The following is a 21780-nucleotide window of genomic DNA, read 5'->3' as shown; positions in this document are numbered from 1 at the left end:
CCTTCAGCATTTAGTCATGCCGGCCACATGACCACATCGAGCAGCGCTGGCTTTTCAGCTTTGAAATGGAGATGAGCACCGCCCCCCCTAAAGTCGGGAACTACTAGCATATATGTGCGAGGAAAACCTGAGTCAGGCCAATAAACAATGCTTATAAGAAGCTATGGTTTCTGAATGTGTGACCTTCAGAATAGTAAGAATATGCCATCCTTCTTGCATTGAAAATGAACCAAATCTTGCCATGCCTCTGTAAATGCAGCTTTCTGGAAAAGCCACAATATGCCAACCCATTTTTCCTAGAAGCTTCCCTGAAGTCTGGGTAGGCTGACTTCAGACCAGATGGTTTTTGTCTTTCTCCCTTCCCAGCAGTATGCCTGCCTAATAAGTTTGGATTTATCATCAAAGCAACTGATGCTGATTGCATCAATTATATGGTACTTATACTTTGAACAAACTGCCTATTTTTTAATTTACGTAGGCCATAGAATGAGCATCTGCAACATGACATGTATGGATTTGTAAACCTCAAAAGAGTTTTTTTTAAAAGACCACAATTATAGGACAACCAAGTTTCCACTTTTTTGGGGGGCTGGCCTGAGTTTTTGTTTTCTAGTAAATGACTGAAAGGCTTTTCATCTGCTTCTAACAAGGCATGAATGAGTAACAACAGATGAGACTAATGGGAGGTAATTTTGTCTCCTTCCTGTTTCAGGAAACCTTTTTAAACTTGATATGCTTAAAGCTAAAGATAAGATAAGCAAATGAAAAGGAAGCTAGTCAGGCTCCCGATTACAAGGTGCATTCCGAAATCACTAAATAGTATCTGTTTTGATCCCTTAAGCAGCAGTTTGCATCTTTTGAGAAGAGGTTTAACTCAGATACTAATTACCTTCAGATGCCTTGTTTTTCCTTCCTTACACCTGCCTTTGACTTCTAAGGTGAGCAGTTTATATAGTTGCAAGTTTTTACATGTTCTTGGTTATACAAAATCCTTTTGTTTTTTGTTACCAATTTTGACATCCTGCAAATATGCCCAAACTTGAATTTGGTCAGGTAAGATTTTATTCAGTTCCTGAAATTCAAAGATGGGAAAGGCCAGAACTGGAACTGGGTGATGGACTACCTACTTTTCATCTTGCATTCATTCAATTCACAAGTTTTCTATTTTAAAAGTTTTTAGATTAGCAGGAGATTCAGTTGGTAGTTTGAAATTCTGGCAAACCAGAAGCCATCAAACATATCAACTTAAGGATCCCACTGCTGCTTAGCTCAGCAGCTATATGAGAAATATATTTCTTAGTGTCCATATAGGCATTCATCTGAAACACCCAAAAGATACCAAGAAAACATAGAAAATAGCAAAACTATTACTAGAAGCCAACATGGGTTTGTCAAAAATAGATCATTCCAGACAAATCATATTGCATTCTTTGACAAAGTGACTAAATTAGTGAACTAGAAAAATGCTGTGGACATAGTATACTTGAACTTCCGTAAAGCATTTGACAGCGTAGACCACAGCCTACTTCTTGGTAAGATAGAAAAATGTGGAATAGACAACATCTCCACCAGGTGATGGTCTCCAGTATTCAAGCCTATCAAGATTCTTCTGGATCTTGAGCCTATCTTCAAAAGTGCTGGCTATTCGTTCCAGCTTGGTATCATCTGCAAATTTAATGAGTCCCCCCTCTATCCCATTAGCTAAGCAGTTAATGAAGTTGAAACTGCTGAAAAGTACTGGGTCTAAGACAGAACCTTGGGGTACCCCACAAGCTTTAATAGACCCTATGTTATGAGTTGGCTCTATGATCCCCAATCTCTTGCTTATTCTGGATACATGATTGGTCCTCTCCAAACAAGGCACTACTGTTTTTTCTTTGACTCTGAACATGCATTCCTTGACACAATGGCCCACTAGACAGAGGAAAGGAATGGAAGATATAGAGGAGACCACCACTAAAAGGGGGTGGAAGAAAAAAAGATCTAAGAGCTACGGTAAATAAAGAGCACCTGTGAGTTTGTTTGCTTGCTTACTTCTTATACCAACAAAACAATAGTTTGTTATAAGTGTACAGTTGCTTTAAATGTCTTGTTTGTATCCACAAACAATGTCTTTTTTCTAAGTTCTGATTTTAAGCTGCCGTTATAAATGTTCAGATTCTTAAAAAATGTCGACTTCCATGTTTTTGCATGTGTTTTGAAGACTGACAGACATACAGTATGTCTGTTTACTATTTATAGAATGATTCCACTAGCCCTCCCTTCTTTTAAATCTGTTTGTGGTACTGTGACGAATTATGGGGAAATACACAATATAAATAGAAAGCCTCCCCATTCATATTTACCCTATAATATAAGCTCACATGAGTAGGTTTGTGATTGTCTGGTTTCCAAGTAACAGCAACGTATTTGAGTGAAACCACTGATTCTTCTGCATGTTTTGTAAGTCAATTAGAATTTAGTAGTAGTTTTTAACTGCCAGCATCTTGAATCGAATTCCTGCCTGAAATGCTTTTAATTTAGAATCACGATAAAAGAGGAATACAGTTGCATTTGGTATATTAAAACAATTTCATAAATAGCGAGGATCTCTCTCTCTCCATTAAATTCTATTGACTAATTCAGAATATATATGCTACTTCATCATTAGTAAAAGTGTGATTAGGAATTAGAAAAATTCCTGGTTCGACTGTCCGAAGCTGAAATATAATATCATTCCTTTTTCTAGCAAAACAGTTCACCAGTATATTCCCACAGGATTTTAAAAAACAACAATTGAGTGTAAGTGAAAAACAATTTTTTGCCCTAACCTAAATTCATCTGTGTTGCAACTCTGTAGGAGGCAAGGAAATGATTTAATCCATTGATTGTTCTGAGGGAAAAGAAAACAATGGTTGTTAGTTTTTTCTGACAATATAATGGAAGCCAACAAAATGCTAAGGGGTGATTTAAAGAAGCCGCCCAGACAGGTCTAAGTAAATCTTTGTGGGAGAAAATAAAATCAATTGTTGTTGGATAATATAATTACTCTTTCTTCATTCTTGAATATCAATCTTTGAGATCTTAAAAGAGGGGAAGGATAACATTTGAATATTTTGTGTAGACTATATTGCGTTTCCCCGAAAATAAGACAGGGTCTTATTTTCTTTTGACCCCTGAAATAAGTGCTTGGCCTTATTTTCGGGAGGTCTTATTATTTTTGAGGTGCAGGAGGCAGTGAGCGTAGTTACCTCATGGCTGCTGCTGTGTAGCAATATTTTCGGGGAGGGCTTATTTTAGCACATGCACTCAAAAGCCCAATTGGGCTTATTATCTGGGGAGGTCTTTTTTCAGGGAAACAGTATACATAAATGGTTTGAAGCATTTTTTTTCTTGTTTCAACTGGATTTTCAAGCACTTGTTAATATATTGAACTTTTCATTGTCTCTCTAATTGAATCTCTGCACTTTGTGAATGCTCCAACGCTGCAGATTTTCAAGATGAAATTGGACAGCCATTTGTCTGAAATAGTATAGGGGTTTCCTGCTTGAGCAGGGAATTAGACTAGAAGACCTCCAAGGTCCCTTCCAATTCTATTCTGTTATACTTGAGTCACCAAGTGCCTGAATTTTGTTCACATGATTGTGAGGGGTGTTGCAACAGTTGTATTTTCAAGCACTGGTCATAAGCCCCCGTGTTCAGCACTATCATGATTTTGAACAGACACAGGTAGTCCTTGACTTAGTTCATTTAGTGACCATTCAAAGTTAAAGGGCAATGAAAAAAGCATGTCCATCATCACATGATGAAACTTCGGATGCTTGGAAACTGACTCAAAAGGTGGTCCTTGACTTACAACTGTTCAGTTAGTGATCATTCAAAGTTCCAACAGCCCTGAAAAAGTGAGCTAGGACTATTGTACCAGTCCCATAATCACACAATCAAAATTTGGCTCCTCGGCAACTGACTCATATTTATGACAGTGACCCAGGGTCATGCGATCACCTTTGGTAACTTTCTGAGTAGCAAGGTCAATGGGGAAGCCAGATTCACTTAACAGCCATGGGACTATCTTTACGACTAAAGTGATTCACTTAACAGTGGTGACAAAGGTTGTAAAATGGGGCAAAACTCACTTAATGAAGGTCTCACTTAATTTTGAGCTCAATTATGGTCATAAGTCGAGGACTACCTGTATTGAACAAATGGTCAATACTGCCCTTACTTTCTTGCCACCTGTTTAATTAGTGCACATGTTATGGCACTCACTATTAAATGCTTGGTTTTGCTTGACAGCAAGGTTGATAATCTTACCCGCACAAACATCTACTGTATGTTACTGATAACCCTATTAATCATTGTCCATTAAAATTGGACAAATTTTAAAATTCTCTGGGGAATTTTTCATGAGACTGCAGTTATATGTCCTTTGTCATATTTGGATAACAGCTTTCTTGAAAATTTTTCATTGATAGTGTATCCTTTCAATAACGTTCAATGAATACATATATACAACATTTTCCTGTTTTGTATCTCTTCCCCAGATCCCAAATCAGTCCAAAAGTATTTGGGGCACAACATAGCAATGATTCAATATTTTTCCCAAAGAGGTTGACACTTCTTGCACACATTTTACCCAGGTTTTGACTTCTTGTAAGGTCATGGCTAGTGAAAATTAGTAATTCTTCACAGATAAAATTTATTAGGTTGGGAATGTGAATTAGAGATGATTTGTATCTTAGTTGATTTATGCAATGGGAGCTTAAAAACGGTGGGGCTAGTGTAAAGCATTGTAGATTTTCTTTGTATTTTTTAAGTAATATCTTAGAGAGTCTATTTACAGAACTGTATTCATCACTAAGTAACAGGAAGCATGAAACAATTAAGACAACCATACAATGTTCATGTAGAGTTAAGAATAGAGAATACAGTTTAGTATACTTCACTGGATGGAACTCTAATATTCAGCTGTATCGCATTGGAGATGATAAATTCATTCATCAACTAGTCCGACTTACTATCTCAGCCACTGGCTTATGCTCTGTTCTCTCTTGTATTTCTATAGGGCCTCTCTCCAAATGGAAAGAATATTGGACTGCCTAATATTACCTTTAAATATGACAGTAAGTTTTTTTTCTGCATCATGACTTCTCTTGAAGATAACATCGAATTTATTCTTATATATTTAATCGTTTAGACTTTTAATTAAGATGACAGTTTAAAACAGAGCAACATGTCATTAAAAACTTAAGGGGTAAATTAAAACTATTTTGTTCAGCCATGGCATCTTCATCCAAATTTTATCTAAATAGGATCAATTGTATAAGATCAGTTGCAATGTATAGCTGTGAAAATTGGACCATAAGAAAGGCTGAGCACCAAAGAATTGAGGCCTTTGAACTATGGTGCTGGAGAAGTCTCCTGCGAGCCCCTTGGGCTGCAAGGCGATCAAACCAGTCAGTCCTAGAGGAGATCAACCCTGACTCCTTTTTAGAAGGCCAGATCCTGAAGATGAAACTCAAGTACTTTGGCCACCTAATGAGAAGGAAGGACTTACTGGAGAAGAGCCTAATGCTGGGAAAGATTGAGGGTAAAGGAAGAAGGGGACAACAGAGAATGATGGAGTCACTGAAGCAGTCAATGTGAGCTTAAATGGACTCCGGGGGATGGTAGAGGACAGGAAGCCCTGGAGGTATGTTGTCCATGGGGTTGCGATGGGTCGGACACGACTTCGCAATATTTGTAGGGGGCCCAACACAGGAAACACCATAAACCTTTTAAGAGAAAAAGAGATGTTTTTTTTAAAGCAAACTTGAATCTCTATATAAATATTATACTGCGGCATATAAAAGATGCAAAAAAATAAGCAAGCAACAAGCAACAGTAACTAAAAGCAAGACCAGAGAGAATGCAGAATATAGTACTATAGGAATATAGACATGATTGCATTGAGTTTATAATACTGCAATTGTTATGTTTGTGCCTCTTCATTTTCTTCTTTGAAGGGAAAGTCAAGGCTGCTTACCAAGAGGAGTTTAGAACTTCAACTATATAGCCCCCAAATCTGATGATATGATTTATCTGACACAATTTTGTCTGGCAATTTAATCTATCCAGGCATACTCTTTAAAGAGAAATTTGGTTGTGCTAATTTATCATTTCAAATGCAGCCCAGCTTTGCTCCAGAAAACCTGTTTGTGTTCACCCTCCAGGATCTCCATTATTTGACAAATGGGCAACCTGGCTGAGATCACAATCTTACATAGATTGTGCCCAGTCTTTCCTCACAGGAAAAAGTGGAATTTCTGAAGTACACAATCTGTTAACTTCCTTTGCTAAACAGAATTGTTATCACAATAAACAAGGATAGGCTTACTATTTAATTTTAAAGTTTTAGTGTAATGTAAAGTGACTGAAATGCATTTTTTACTTACAGTATATGCCTTTTCTGGAAATTCCAGAGCCTAACAATGTATAAAAATAAGATGGAGAAATGGAAAGTAAAGATTTTTTTTTTGTTATGAGAGTTTATAGTATTTTCTTCGATTTTTGGCAAATTGTCATTTTGGAATACAAACTTTTTGCCAACAAAATGCAATGCTATACTTTAAGTGGATCCAGATGTTGGAGGAAGCTCTTGTTTCAAATTTCCTACACAGATGGCTGTTTTTCTGTATGAAACTTTTGCTGTCACTCACTTGAATCCCACTATTTCTAAGGATTCTACTTTTAGCTATTTCTTCTTAGGAAAATATATAATGCAGCTAAATAAGAAGTGATCAATTCCAGGAACAACATTGTTATATAACAAAGAACTAAGAAAGGATAACCACTCTTCCGGCAATAAATGGATAATGAGAATCTTCACTAATTTATAACAATGCCATGTTAATGGATACAGAATCCATTAGTCTAACATTTTTCGAATCAGTGTACCACAAAGTGGCTAACTTAAAGAGTGTGTCCAAAATCTGGGACCCATTAGTCATGTGGGACTGAAATTTGGCAAGTTGTTTCCCCTTCGGGGAAAAGGGCAACATAGAAATATAATAAATTCAAATTCAATTTCAATTTCTGCACTGCCACAATCACCTTGCCATAGTCATCCATGGTCACATGATCATCATTTGCAGCACTCCCTGCCAGCTTCCCATAAAACAATGGGGGATCTGGCAGCAAGTCGGAACTCTTTTGAGTCAATGAAAGCACCATACAGCATTGCATTAAAAATAAGTACAAAAATAATGATAGTTGCAAAAGGCAGCTTTGTTTGGGACAGCGTACATCCCGGGACAACAACTTTAACACCATCAAACATACACCTGCCTATCCTAGGGCCTTGGGAAGGACTCAATAGGTGGATAAAAATGCAAAATTCATTCTAAACATCTGGCTGATAATAAAAAATATTGTCAATATAATTATGCCGTGTGGAAAGAGAGGAGGTTGTCCACGTCATCAGATGATACCATATGTTTTCAGAAAGCAGCAAAGAGGAGCAGAGGACAAGAATCGAATGCGACCAGGGCCACACAAATCCAGGATCAAGCAGTCGGGACAAATAACATGAGGGAAGCAGAGAGAGAGGTACTATGACAACAAGAGGCACAGAAAGAGAACAAAGGAGAAGAGTCATGTATGTCTCCACGATCAGAGACAAAGATCAAATAAGGAAATAGTTGGAAGACTTCAGGTCTCCGGGAATGACAATGAAAACCAGAGAATGATGAATGACCCCCAACACAGGTTGCCTAGTTACTGATTAAAATAGAATGATTTCATTGGACTCCCAAAGGTGCTTTTTAAAAGGCAACTGGACTTTCTTGGGTTTTTCTTTGAAACACATTTCTCTTGTCATCCAAGAAGCTTCTTCAGTTCAAAAAAAAAAAAAAAAAAAAAAGACCAAGAAAGGCCAAAGCAACTTTGGGTGGATGATTGAGAATCTCCATAGACATATTATTGGACTGGTGTTAGGAACATTCTCTGAATGTTTTCTAATAAGACAGAAGGCATTTTCTGTTTTAAATGTATTTAATTAAGTTGTTTCTTCCCCAGATTGTACTCCTTATTTGAATTCAGTAGGAAAACATGTCATTGGAGATGTACAGAACATCACTATTAGTCAATACGCGTGCTCTGATCAAGTTGCAGTGACTGTATCGTGGACAGCCAACCCCATTGGTAAGAGAAAAATTTGAATTTCAAACAGATGCTAAATCATTGGAAATTTTTGCTCCCCCACCCCCATTCCAGCTAAACACTGTCATCTTCATTGAATCCATATTGCAGATCTCTTGCTATTCAACATTGCCCAACATTATTAACATTAAAGTTTGTTCTGAAAGAATTCAAGACAGTCCATTTAAGCCAGGCTAAGTTGCCAAATATAAAGGAGAATTCCCCCCTTCTGTTTAAAGAGACTTCTACTTCCAAATTGAATTGTCTATCTATGTCATTCTGAAATCCATCTTCATCTTTGAATAGATAGGAGAGTCCCTTAAGTGTTTGCCATTCAGACTGATGCAACTTAACTTGACTGACTTGACTTAACTTATTCCCTCCATGTTATTTAACCTTTTCCTGCAAGTTCCTTCCAGACTTGCTTGGATATAAATATTAGAGAAATTTAAACATAAAGTAATGTAGAGATGTACTGAAATAATGTGTTCCATATACATTTTATGTTCAACTTTGTTCAGGCTGCATTGAATCCTCATCAGCTTTTTGAAAGTGGCTATAATAGTGAGCTGATGATAGAAACACATTTGCAAAAGCATTTTAACATATATTTTGGGGAAACAGTAAAAGGGATGGTTAAATGTTGGCAAATCACAGTGTATTTCATTATATTTAGTGTGCTGCTGATCTGAGTAGAAAACAATGGGTTAGCTATTAAAAAGAACAGGGATGTGATATCCAATGCTTCTAAGATCACAATGTTACTGAATTGATAATTTGCAGCTGCAAACTTGGCTGCCTTAAATCTCCAAGGCCTACAAAGCTTGGCATTTTCTCTTGTAATGATCAGAACTTAATCCCTCTCAAAATATCAAGAAAGAACTGAAGGTGAAGGATCTCAGGTAACAGGGATCTGGTTAACTTTTCTTATTCATAGAATAAGAAATAGAATAATATATTATTCTTCCTTTAAATATTGGAGGCACAGGATATAGTTGATTTGCCTCCCTTGTTGCAAAATCATTACCAAATTCAACTACATGGAAAATAAATTAAATTTTTTAGTCCTAAGTATTGTAGGAGCATGGGACGATACATTTGCAGCTAAACTGGCCTTCTTAGAATATTTTACTTAGCATCTGCTTGTTTAAGAATGTCATACAGTGCAAATGTAATTGCCAAGTTTTCTTAAATTATGTCCTTACCTGATGTGTATAGTGCCAAGTTTAGCACTATCATATCTGTGTCCTCCATTTGTATAGACTTGAATTCCCTGAATTCTCAACAATAGTCATATTGAGACTTGATCTATACACGTAATGCTTCATAAATGATGGGAGACTGGAGCTTGAACGAAGAGTGAAACTTTCATGATACACATCCTGTTGTTTTTGTTTTATTCTCTGCTCTCTTTTCTGTCTGGGATGTATTTTATTTTCTAGTTTTTGATGTTATTAACACATTGTAAGTGTGTCAGAGTCACTTTTTGCAAATTGAATAGCTGTATAAATCTAAGGAAAACATATTCATCAGTAAATGTACATTTAATGATCTGTTTAAATATATGCAGGTATTGAATTTCTGAAAGGATTTCGAGTTATACTTGAAGAATTAAAATCGGAAAGAAGACAATGTCAGCAGTTGCTTTTAAAAGACCCAAAACAGCTCAACTCAAGTTATAAGTGGACTGTAAGTCTTAGTGTTCAAAATCATAGAAATCCCAGAGCAGAAGCCTTATTGAAATCGATGGGACACTTCACTAAAGGATGTTTTATCTCCAGTGTTTGGCTGGAATATCAGACTCTGGGGACTCCTCACTAGGGCTGGGCACACTTAACCAGAATCTTTCACGAGAAAAATTCTGGTGCTTTAAGAAACGCCATAATGTTAATCTGTAGATTCTTTAAAAGCGTGGCATTTTTTTCAGGTTCATGCTAAGAAGGCAGGAGGAAGTTGTACTTTAGCACCATCTGGATATATTTAACTTTACATTTTACATTTATATGAAAAATAAATATGGAATTATGAGATTGTGGTTTGCACCTTCTATCTTTATTCTACCAACTTCCTTATCTTTTATGACAATCCCGTTTGTTAAGGTTTAAAGAAGAGTTTAGAGAGTCCAGTAGGAATGATTAATAAAAAAATTAATTGCACCCACTAGACTCTCTAAATTCTTAAAATCTTAACTAATTGGGTTTTCACAAAAGATAAGGAAATTGGTCTTCTTCTGATGCCATCATTGATTCCTATAAATGGGAAATATGGAATTATTTTAGGAAAATAACATAATTGCGTGATTATCCAGGATATGTTAAAATGTGCTACTAATTGGCTTACATTTCTTCCCTTTCAGAGAGTGGAATCTCAGCCCTTCCTAAATCTGAAATTTGAAACTGACTACTTTGTAAAGATTATTCCTTTTCCATCCATTAAGAATGAAAGTAACTACCATCCTTTTTTCTTCAGAACTCGGCGTAAGTACAACAGCAATTATTCCTTTCTGCCTTACAGATCTTTGTGTCCTGAATGTTAATGAAAGCTCATAGCAGCTGAAATCACATGCTTTCTAGTTAGAATTCACAACAAAGCCTACTTTAAGTGAAATGGCTTTGGAGGAAAAATATGGATGAGCATCAGAATTATGGGAACATATTTAAGAAGGTTTTGATAGACTGAGTCTATTTTACTAAAACATTCCTGTAAAAAACCTGGATGCATGCCTTTCTCTCAGCAATTGTTATTTTCTTTGGGAAATTAAATGACTTGCCTACAAATCCATCAGCCTATACATGTATCAGGCATATGAGATTAAGATTTAGGATCCTCTATTGTTTCATGTCATTTGGATACCTACGTATAAATACCTTTTCAAGCAGAACTTTGTGCAAACAGCTTAAAAATGCTGCTGCTGCTCTTAACAGTTTGAAAAAAAAGATGCTTTGTACACATTCTCATGCTTTTTGAAGTGTAGATTTTGAGGTATTCGTGCAGTTCTAATCCAAAGTGACAATTAGCTACTTTTTACATGTTAGTAGAAGGAAACAGATGAACTCTTCATCCCTAGATTTCTGATCAATGTAAGAATGGGTATGGTTTTTGTATCGTGCACCATAAAATCATGGGAATTATCCTATATATCTGCTGGAGGACATAACCTCTTTTTTTACTAGCAAATATGGTCAGGTACAAATTAGCTTAAACAAGTTGTTCATGTAAAATAAGCACCAGGGCTCTGGCAGGGTAGGGGTTTACAGATCCATAACTAAATTCCAAGCTGTTACATGAGCCCCACCTTTTCTGTCTGATACACAGACTCTGAAAGTTTTTACACAAAGGAAGGTAAAAATCTTTTCCTGTCTAAACCTTTTGTGAAGTTAGCTTTTCGGAAGACCTGTAATCTGAACAATTTTGCTTTTGTCTTTTTTTTTTTTTTTTTTGGTCTTTTAAATAGCTTGTGAATTGCTGCTGCAACCAGACAACCTGGTCTGCAAACCTTGTAAGTGGAACTGCAGTTTTAACATTGCTTCTACTAAGATTATATCAAGTTACAAAAAGCTATGTTCCAATCATTGTCTCAATCTTTCTTCCTTGATAGTTTGGAAGCCAAGAAGCTTGAATATTACGCAGCAAGGTTTTAATATGTATGTATCTTTTGAACATGCACCACATAACTTTGGATTCAGATATTACTACCTGCACTACAAGCTCAAAACTGATGGACAGTTCAAACAGAAGATTTGTAAACAGGTTTGCTCATGTTTTACAATGTTGGATCTAACCTAATTTCTAAGACATGTAGAGACCACTCTTATATCAGGTTAGGTCAGCTGGCACTAACAGGGTTTGGTGAAAGATTCAGCTATGTTGGTGGGCTTTCAGATACATTAATATCATAAGGAAGTTGGAAAGAGTTCTGACAAAGCAGTGTTTCCCCGACCTTGACAGGTAGGCTACAACTCTCAAAATTTCCCAATCAACCATACTGGCTGAGGAATTCTGGGAGAAGAAGTCCATATATCTTCAAGTTTCCAAAGTTGAGAAACACTGGATGGAACAGCTGAAATGGGGTAATCATATGGGTTTCAGAATGACACAGAGGAGATGTAACCCCTGTTGAATGTTGATCCTCAACATACTTTAGATGCTTCTTCAGTTTTGCAGAACCTTACATTAGCTTCAGATTTAGCATGACCCCCCAAAAAACCCCTAGTCCTAACATATTATATTTAGTGGGGCTGGTTGTGTTCCCTAGAACTCTTATGATCTATTTTTTTCTCCACTCTTTTCTGTTCTTTCTATTTTTGAATTGCATTTTTATTTACAATGATGGATATTATACATATGAAATAATGCTTTAGAGATGATAATTCTACTTTGACCAATTGCAGGGTAGAACATAATACAACATTTAAGCATTAGGTTAGAGCACTTGAAAGCACATACAGCACTCTTAATATTTATGACGTCTAGATAAAAATTGTAATTTAAGTTTTTGTAAATGCTATTACTTTATTACATTTTTATTTATTTCAAGCTGGGAAAAACAAACAATATACTTTGGGTAAGGGTAGTTTGGAGTTAATGTGATATTCAGTGAAATATAATTCAAGGGGTACTGCAGTTTTCTTTCTCTTCTTTGCTTAAATGCTGATTGCATTTGGTGATATGCATTCATTTGGGGAAACTGTTCCTTTTGCTATTTGATACATTTGGATGTAATCCAGGAAAGGCTTCGAGAAAGAAAAACCTTGTCCTCTGTGTTGAGTATAGGTTCTGAATTCTTTATAACTAGGGATTTTTTGTTAGCTATTTATGACTAGGGAGAGATTTTCAATCAAATGAGGACTCCAAAGATTTTTGGCTTAATGATTTATGTACTTCATTTATAAATCTGTATCTTTAATTGCTTGGGAAGTGGTATAACTTTCACAAGTGATAACCTTGTAATGAAAGTGTAGTTTCTTCAAATATTGAAAAGATTTTACGAATGCAGGAATAATTGTTCTGGCTTTCTCATAGGAAAAGAATACAGATGCAACAACTTGCATTCTTCAGAATGTCTCACCTGGAGATTATATCATTGAGGTAATGAATTATTTGTAGTAGAAGAATATAAGAGTATTGTAGTCAACTTTCAGTTATGTCCTTTGAAACTAGGAGCGTAATTATTATTTTATCTTTGTTTTGCATTACATCATAATGTTGTCTATACAATTTTTTCAAGTCTTTGGCACTAACAGTCTGTTGTTCACCCAAGCATCATAAAAAAGTCACCAATAATCTTGGAAGAGTGCTAAATTTCATGATCTTACAATGCTCCTCCTCTATCAGATCTCGTAGACTTCAGCATTTTTTTTCAAGACTGACAATGTCACCAAATCATGGCTATTTATACACAATTAGGATTAATAGTTTTATTTTAATTCATCTTTGGTGAATTTTAGACACTTCATTCTGGAGGCAAGAGGCACCCTTGCCAAATTCTTGGAACATAGAATAACTTTTAATTTTTTTAAAAAGGATCAATATCATTAAAATGAAATGGCAAAATCAGCTATTCTTGATCCTCCTTCAGAACTGAAGTAAATTTTTAATTGAACTCTTGCTTGCATGGCTGTTTTGTACATACATGACATTGCTGGAAAATTGGAAACTGGATGATTGGTTGTTCAAATGGATAGACGGTAATATAAAATTTGGATCCATGAGAAACTAGACTCCAACTGGGCAAATCTGGTTGCCTTGTGCCTGAAGTTCAGTCTTGTGAGTTATTGGGCTGAGTGATGTCCATGACTTCCAGCGAAGTTGACAGCTTTTTCCAAACTGGGTATTAGGCTGCCTATGTCGTGACCCGTCAAAACCGCGGTCCACTAAAGCGCGCCCGATTAAAGCGCGTACCTGACGTCATCAGCAGCGCGACAAATACGACCGCGGAGAAAAAAGGGCGCTTTAAAAAGCGCTTTTAAAGCAAGCCGATTCACATAAAGGTAAGGGTTAGGGTTAGGGTTACTTTAAGCGTTAGGGTTAGGTTTAGGGTTAGGTTACGGGTTAGCGTTAGGTTTAGCGTTAGGTTAAGGGTTAGGTATAGGGTTAGGTTAAGGGTTAGGCTTAGGCTTAGGTTTAGGGTTAGGTTTGGGGGAGTTAGGTTTAGATTTACGCGTTAATTTTAAGTTTACCGCTCACAGCGTGCTGTTTTCGTCGCACTGTGATGACAACACGTACGCGCTTTCGTCGAGCGCACTTTAGTCTACCGCGGTTTTGTGGTGGAACTGCCTATGTAGGCTAAGGCTTCTTGGAAGATGACTTGCATTTGGAATGGTATGGCTTCTTGGAGAAGATGGTGATCCCCTTAACCTTGAAAGATGTAGTGGCCTGTTCATTTCTTAAGAGGCCACCCTAAATCCAATAATTTTGGACAATTATTGTTTTGTCTCCAAACTATATTTTTCTTCTTACTTTATTGAGAATGCCAACTACAATACATGGACATTTTGAAACTATTCTTTCTGAATCAAATTTGGACAAGTTCCCATACACACAGTTTTGATTGTCTTCTGTGTAATCAATACCACAGTGTTAAATCAGCTTAATAAAAAAGCAGAGGCTAGTTATTACAGGACAATTCATTTGGTAAATTAGCCTATCTTTTAGTGAAAAATTCACTTTGTTCTTGAAATTTAAGTATTAAACAGTGATTTGTCATGCTTCTAAAATAAATACTATCATATGATTTACTTTTGTTTTGCTTTGTCCTAAAGCTTGTTGATGATACCAACACAACAAGAAAATCAATGCACTATGTGTTAAAGCCAGGTATAAAAATCTTTAATTATGTTTTTTAATGAAAAAATTCTTAATATTTCCTAAGACAGCTATAAGTACCCTGTTTCCCTAAAAATAAGGCCTCCCCAGATAATAAGCCCAATTGGGCTTTTGAGTGCATGTTGTAAAATACACCCTCCCCTGAAAATAAGCCCTCCCCCAAAATATTGCAACGCAGCAGCAGCCATGAGGTGACCATGCTTGTCGCCTTCTGCACCTCAAAAATAATAAGGCCTCCCCAAAAATAAGGTCAAGTGCTTATTTGGGGAGTCAAAAGAAAATAAGACCCTGCCTTATTTTCGGGGAAACAAGGTAGAATATATGCATATTAAAAAAAATGTTGGAGGACACTATATTACCTTAAGCCTATAGTTTGAAATTGACTGATTCCATAGCGGTAGAGATGAGAGCTTGTTCAGATTTCATCTGGTCATTCTTTCAGCTCTTATTACTGATTCTTTCCCATATAATGAATGTTCTGCATTGGCAAAACAGTGCTAATCAATTCTGAAGGTGAATGAATGATGCATGTGAACTTTCTTAGACTGAATTTGATCATTTTATTTTATTTCATTTAAAAAATATGAAGGAAAGTTGGACAGAGTTAGCACTCCAGGATGGAGAGCCTTTGCCACAGCCTCTCTAACATTCAAATTATACAGAAATGGAGAATCTCTGTTGTTTTGTGTAACTGTATACCTATTTGACTTTCTTGTACTACTATGTGTCACAGGCTCTCACCGCTTTGTTTTTAAATTAAAATATAACACCATAAAAATGAAGACAATAAAAAATGAAAAGCCTTTTCCCAAAGTAATGGATAGTGGCCTTTTCACAGCCAACATAATTGTTTGCCTCCTCAAGAGGGAGCAACTTCCACAGATCTGTGCTGAACTATAGTTAAGGCTTCAGCCAAAGCCTGTGGCTATTGGAAATTCATCTCAGAAGGCCTTAGTTCATACTATTTAGTGGAGTAGTATCACAAAATGTAATTTAATTAAAATAAATTTGCCTTGCATGTTTCAACAGTGGGAAGATGCAATGGTTCTAGTACTTCAGTTTAAGAAAAACTAATTTAGGTATTTTTCTTCCACCTTTCTTCAAGTGCACTCCCCATGGGCAGGTCCAATAAGAGCAGTAGCCATTACAGTACCCTTGGTTGTCATCTCTGCATTTGCAACACTTTTTACAGTGATGTGTCGCAAAAAGCAACAAGGTAGGCATTTTGCTTCTAAATGACCTGAGGGGTAGAAGTCCCTTACAAAACTAGTCATGGGAAAATTAATTTGGTAAAAAGTTGGATGCCCTGACCAGAAATTATCTTCTCCAATCGTGTTTGTTCTGGAATTTCCATGTTGGTAACGGGAGTAACATACTTCTGTTTAACAAAATGCAGCCACAACTTGAGATCAGAATATTGTCATGCAGCAAGCAAGTAAGTGGCATTGCTGTGATCGGCTGGGAGCCTGCAGCTTACCTTGTCTTTTGACTGATAGAATTAATCTGAAATATCCTAGAGAATCAGGTGTTTGCAGTGCAGCATCTGGGTGACCAGCTTTTGGGGGGTCTGTTTGCAGGCTCACGTTCTATTGAGTCCTGAAAGAAGCTGGGATTCCTTTGGCATTACAGATTTGTTCTTGCAGATAAATGAATTTTAGAGCCTTACACCTCAATGTTTATTTTAATGTTCTGAAGGAGCCCTATGCTTGCACTGAGTAGGGCTTGTATTTCTGAAAGGATGCAGCTATAGAGGACTTCATAGTCCATATCTGACATACAAGATCTACCATGTAGCCTCACCTAAATGAAAAAAAAAAAACCTCAGGTCAATGTACGTAGAATGAGGAAACCAGATTGTTTTTGAAATTAGGAGAGGAAGAAAACCAAGATTTTGAACCTTCCAAGCTGAAAGGGGAAAGTAATGCAGTTCTTCTCTATGTGTAGATAGTAAAATGCTTCACTGTTAATTTTTTTGTTTCAATTTAGAAAATATCTATTCCCATTTAGATGAGGAGAGTTCTGAATCTTCTACCTACTCTGCATCTCTCCATGTGGAAAGGCAGCAGCCTCGGCCCAAAGTCTTCCTCTGCTATTCCAATAAAGACTGCCAGAAGCACATTAATGTCATCCAGTGTTTTGCCTTTTTCCTTCAGGACTTTTGTGGTTGTGAGGTAAATTGGCCTGCTTGCATTTTATTGAAGTCTTCTTTGTGCTATATTAAACACATTTCTTTAAGGCATTAATTGAATTGAAATGAATAGAAATCTTAACATTCAATTTACTTTTTCCTTTTTGTCTGAGGATGTTTATTGCATGTCTGACCTCTAGTGGTCAGCTTTGAGTATTGCTTATTTTGTTTGGATTAGTTACTTTTCAGATAGATGTTTGCAACAAGGATGTGCCTAAATATTTTAGAAAAAAATGAGAATATTCTAGTATGGCCTTTAGAATAAAAGCATAAAAGCTCAGCTGGGTTTTTCAAATTTCTTGGTTCTGGTACTGTAGGTTAGCACATTCCTCTTTCCATCAGTTTATTTGGAGCTTCCTTTAAAAAGTTCTCTTCAGTATGGGGGACAGCTCCTGCCAGCCATCCTTGATACAGAAGAAAATGCAAAGCATTCCACCTCATGCTGATTCATTTATGTATGAGAAGCTTTGTACAAATGTGAAACATATTTTTGCTGATAAAGCACTTCATAAATTAGTAACATACTAGAAATGGATATAAATTTGAAAGACTGCCTCATTGTTAAAGCTCTTTGCATTTAGAAAATATGAAAATTTAGCTTAGAATTATTGAACATATAATTGAAATTTCTTGCATGATTATATTTATCTGTTGCTCATGTCATTAATAATAAAACTATTACAAATAATCCTAATCCAATCTTTCCTTATGGGATGATTTATGCTGGGCTTTTAACTCCACAAATTAGTTTGCTGTGCTAGCTGGAAATAATAACAACAATAATGATGATGATGATGATGATGATAATGATGATGATAAGGACTAAGTACTGCTAGAATGTTCAAGAGTGGAGAAAACTGTTCTAGTGTCAGAATAAATTATAGATATAACTTTGTATGTATGTATATTATATATAATATACACATTTATATACACACACATAAAATCCAAAAGCAATTCTGAAGACTCAAAAATTAGTGGGAAATTTTGTTTAGTTGATTAAAAAACAATTACAAACCCTGTAATTATATTATTTTGGGGTGATTAACAGGTAGTGATCTTGCCAAGTATTTCTTTTAAATTATGCTTTAAGAACTGTTTTTGTCTTCTTTACAATCTATTTTAATTTGATACACTCTTAATTTATTACTCTCTTTATGTATAGGTAGCCTATCTATAAATAGGTAACATTATTATTCATACGTAATCTTATGATTCTGTGATTTTAACAAAAGAGTTTCTTTATCTATTACGAGTTTCTTCATACTATAAGAACCCATGTGGATCCCCTGACAAGACAAGCCACCAGAATATCAATTGAGAGCAAACCCCACTCCCTACTAGCACTGATGGCGTTACATAGTTTGAATAAGGGAACATTTGCAAGAAAACAGCCAAGCTCAAAGAGTGCCAAGGACCCCTCAGATCCTGTAACATATATAGCAGCTTCAAAAGATATTTGGCATACATCACATAGGTTTTCTGTGGGAGCATAGAGTATATGAAGGTGGACCCTTATTTTAACCTCAGAACAACAGCAGTAAGTTTTGAGTGTGACAGCATGATTGGCTTAAAGGTCTTGATGAACTCCACAGTTGAATGAAGATGTGATCCAGAGTCACTCTAGTTCTTGACTGCTATATTACTCTGGCTGTCCCAGAGCACAATTCATATTATCAACTTACAGCACCAAGAGAATTCTCCATCAGCTATTATGTGGATGTCACCTTTAATTTGTAATTCCAACTCCTCTCTCTCTCTCTCTCTCTCTCTCTTCCTCCCTCCTCCCTCCCTCTGCATGTATGTAATGTGCATTGTCTCTATAGTGTGTGTTTGTGTGTGTGTGTGTATTATTACGCATCCAAACACACATACATTCTGCTTTTTTAAAAAAAGTCTCCCAAGTAAGTGCTCACTTAAACACTCCTGTAATAAATGCCAGCCCATAAACGCACATTCATGAAATAGGCTGGGTGTTGAAAGTTAAAGTATTATACAAAGGCTCTAATCTTCTTTCCTAGGTTTCTTTAGACTTATGGGAAGATCTGAAAAACTCTAAAGAAGATCAGAAAGAGTGGCTTCACCGGAAAATCAATGAATCCCAATATATTATCGTTGTATGTTCAAAAGGAATGAAATATTTTGTGGAGAAAAGGAGCTGGAAGCACAAGAGATCCAGGGACAAGGATACTGGGAAAGGAGAACTCTTTCTGGTTGCCATAGCTACCATAGCAGAGCAGCTACGTCATGCAAGGCAAAATTCACGTGACCTCTGCAAGTTCATTGCTGTTTACTTTGATTATTCCTGTGAAGGTGACATTCCTGGAGTACTAGATTTAACCACAAAGTACAAGCTTATGGACAACCTGCCTCAGCTTTATGCTCATTTAAAATCCAAAGATCTTAGCTTTCATGATTCAGAATTGTATCCTGTACATATTAGCAAAAGAAATTATTTCAGGAGTAAGTCTGGACGATCGCTCTATGTTGCCATTTGTAACATGCATCAGTATATTGACCAGGAGCCTGACTGGTTTGAGAAGCAGTTTGCGTCTTTCTTCCCAACACCTTTACGTTGTCTGGATCCAGTGATAGAAACTTTTGACTCTGGCTTGGTATTGAATGACTTAGTCAATAAACAAGTGACTGATGGAGATTTTTATCTAAAAGTAGATGCAAACGTTGTTCCTCCTTTGCATTCAGACTCTCTTAGTGCGACCCAGCATTTGAATCTTGGGCTGGATAGAGAATCTCAGGACATTCAGAATACTAGCTCTATTCTTCAGCCATTGCTGCATGTTGTAAAAGCAGCCAATCTGCCAGACATGCCCCGAGATTCGGGAATTTATGATTCCTCTGTTCCTTCATCTGAACTGTCACTACCTTTAATGGATGGACTCTTAACAGATCAAACTGAAACATCTTCTATTGCAGAGAGTGTTTCTTCCTCATCGGGACTGGGTAAGATGTAGTAAAGAGTTGCACTCTGGAGTTTCATGTTAAGAGTTTAAATTTTACAAGATGATAAAGTGGATGGGTTTTACAGTCTGTATGTTAAGACTTGAATAATATCAAAGTCAGTAGATTATGACAAACCACCATTGCTTTTGATTCTGATGATGGTGACCACTTCCAGTGTAGCTTTAACTTAATCACAGGGAATTGGAAGCCATCTTCTCATAAAACACTGCAGTGGGTTAGCTTCAATTAGATTTATGCTTAGATTAAATTGTTGTAAGGGAGAAGTCAGAATGGCATACAGTATGTAAAATCCTGTAACTTCTGAGATTTCCCTTATATCTGTAAATTTTTCAAAATAATTGTTATACAGGAGGACTGAAAATACTCCCTTAAAACAATAGAAATGAATAGTTATGACGTATACCCTGGATCTGAAAAATATTTTCCTCTGCTTTGATAGTTCTACCTTGTTTCAATAACTTCAGGACTTTGCTCCAGCATCACCCAACATGGTTCCATGACCTGTGGGCAAAGCTTTTCAGTAAGAGGAAATTTGTCTTTCTCAAAATCTATGCCATCAAGAATACTTTCTCTAAGCTGTTTTGTTTCAATAGTTCCTGTAATCTGATCAGGTTTTAGCCTCCCATCCACAGCTCATCATTTGTTCCCCAAATCTAGGCTGCAGGGTTGGGAAATACCACATAGTACAACATAGTATTTACAATATCAGCATATTGCTCCCAACAATCTGGGTCTTCATTTTATTGATCTCAGAAGGATGGAAGGCTGAATCAAACTTGAGCTTGTCAAGATCGAACTCCTGGCTGTGGACAGAGTTAGCCTGCAATTCTGCATTCTAACCACTGCGCCACCATGGCTAATAGAAGCTGCTATTTTTATTATATTGTTTTAAAGTTTGTTTTATATGTAACAAAATAAATGGTAGTATATGTTGAATATACTATACATGGTGTAACTCATCTGTTGAGAGTATAGGCATAGAAGTGTTAGAATGTGAATAAATAAATCTTTGATTTGGCGATAAACCAATTAACTAACAAGACATCTTTCCAACGTCTTTCTTCCTAGGAGAAGATGAACCTCCTTTGCTTGCTGCCACCAAATCCCTCGTGCCTGGAATATGTAAAGCAGAACTTCATTGCTGTATCCACACGGAAGAACTGCAGGCAATTGCACCTTTATAATGGATTGAAAGATTGTTATGCATTGCCACTTTATCAACAGCATCCGTTTATACATTAATCTCTCTTATCATTGCAGTCATTTCACTTTTTTGGAAGAAAAAAACACTTTCCTGATTTGCTTCCTAGGGTAGTTCATGGCCAGTATATTTTGTTTTATACTTTGTTTTTATATATATAGTTTTCTGTTTTGATAATAAAACTTGCAAGTTTGGGGAGATACATATTACTATCGATTTGGATTTAAGGGAGATGTTGTATTAACAAGAGTTAAAATCTATCTGCTTTCTAATATGGATATAGTTTTTGGAAATTACCAAATCTTTGACTTCTATGATTTCATCCTATAAGGGTGAGCCGTGACTCTTTATAAGTCTATGCCTTTTCTATCCTTAATTTTATTATACCCAAGAGGAAAGACAACGTGAGTGCTTGGTTATAATTAGC

At 36.3% G+C, this 21780-nt stretch overlaps 1 protein-coding gene across 2 annotated transcripts in view; it reads left to right on the top strand.

Annotated features, from left to right (window-relative positions):
• IL17RD (interleukin 17 receptor D) overlaps nucleotides 1–21336 on the top strand; it is a 49902-nt gene extending 28566 nt beyond the window's left edge. Inside the window, exons 2-13 of one of the 2 annotated variants that reach the window (XM_032211929.1) lie at nucleotides 5045–5102; nucleotides 8035–8160; nucleotides 9728–9846; nucleotides 10514–10634; nucleotides 11612–11656; nucleotides 11756–11907; nucleotides 13180–13245; nucleotides 14919–14973; nucleotides 16088–16198; nucleotides 16969–17153; nucleotides 19192–20131; nucleotides 21221–21336. In XM_032211929.1, coding sequence (XP_032067820.1) covers nucleotides 5045–5102; nucleotides 8035–8160; nucleotides 9728–9846; nucleotides 10514–10634; nucleotides 11612–11656; nucleotides 11756–11907; nucleotides 13180–13245; nucleotides 14919–14973; nucleotides 16088–16198; nucleotides 16969–17153; nucleotides 19192–20131; nucleotides 21221–21336 — 2094 coding nt within the window. Of the gene's footprint in view, nucleotides 1–5044; nucleotides 5103–8034; nucleotides 8161–9727; nucleotides 9851–10513; nucleotides 10635–11611; nucleotides 11657–11755; nucleotides 11908–13179; nucleotides 13246–14918; nucleotides 14974–16087; nucleotides 16199–16968; nucleotides 17154–19191; nucleotides 20132–21220 lie in introns of both variants that reach the window. The other variant, XM_032211928.1, reaches the window with a different exon arrangement.
• The last annotated feature ends 444 nt before the right edge of the window (nucleotides 21337–21780 follow it).

This window comes from Thamnophis elegans, chromosome 2 (genome assembly GCF_009769535.1).
Source record: "Thamnophis elegans isolate rThaEle1 chromosome 2, rThaEle1.pri, whole genome shotgun sequence".
NCBI lineage: Eukaryota > Metazoa > Chordata > Lepidosauria > Squamata > Colubridae > Thamnophis > Thamnophis elegans.
This window is presented reverse-complemented; position numbering and strand designations above follow the sequence as displayed.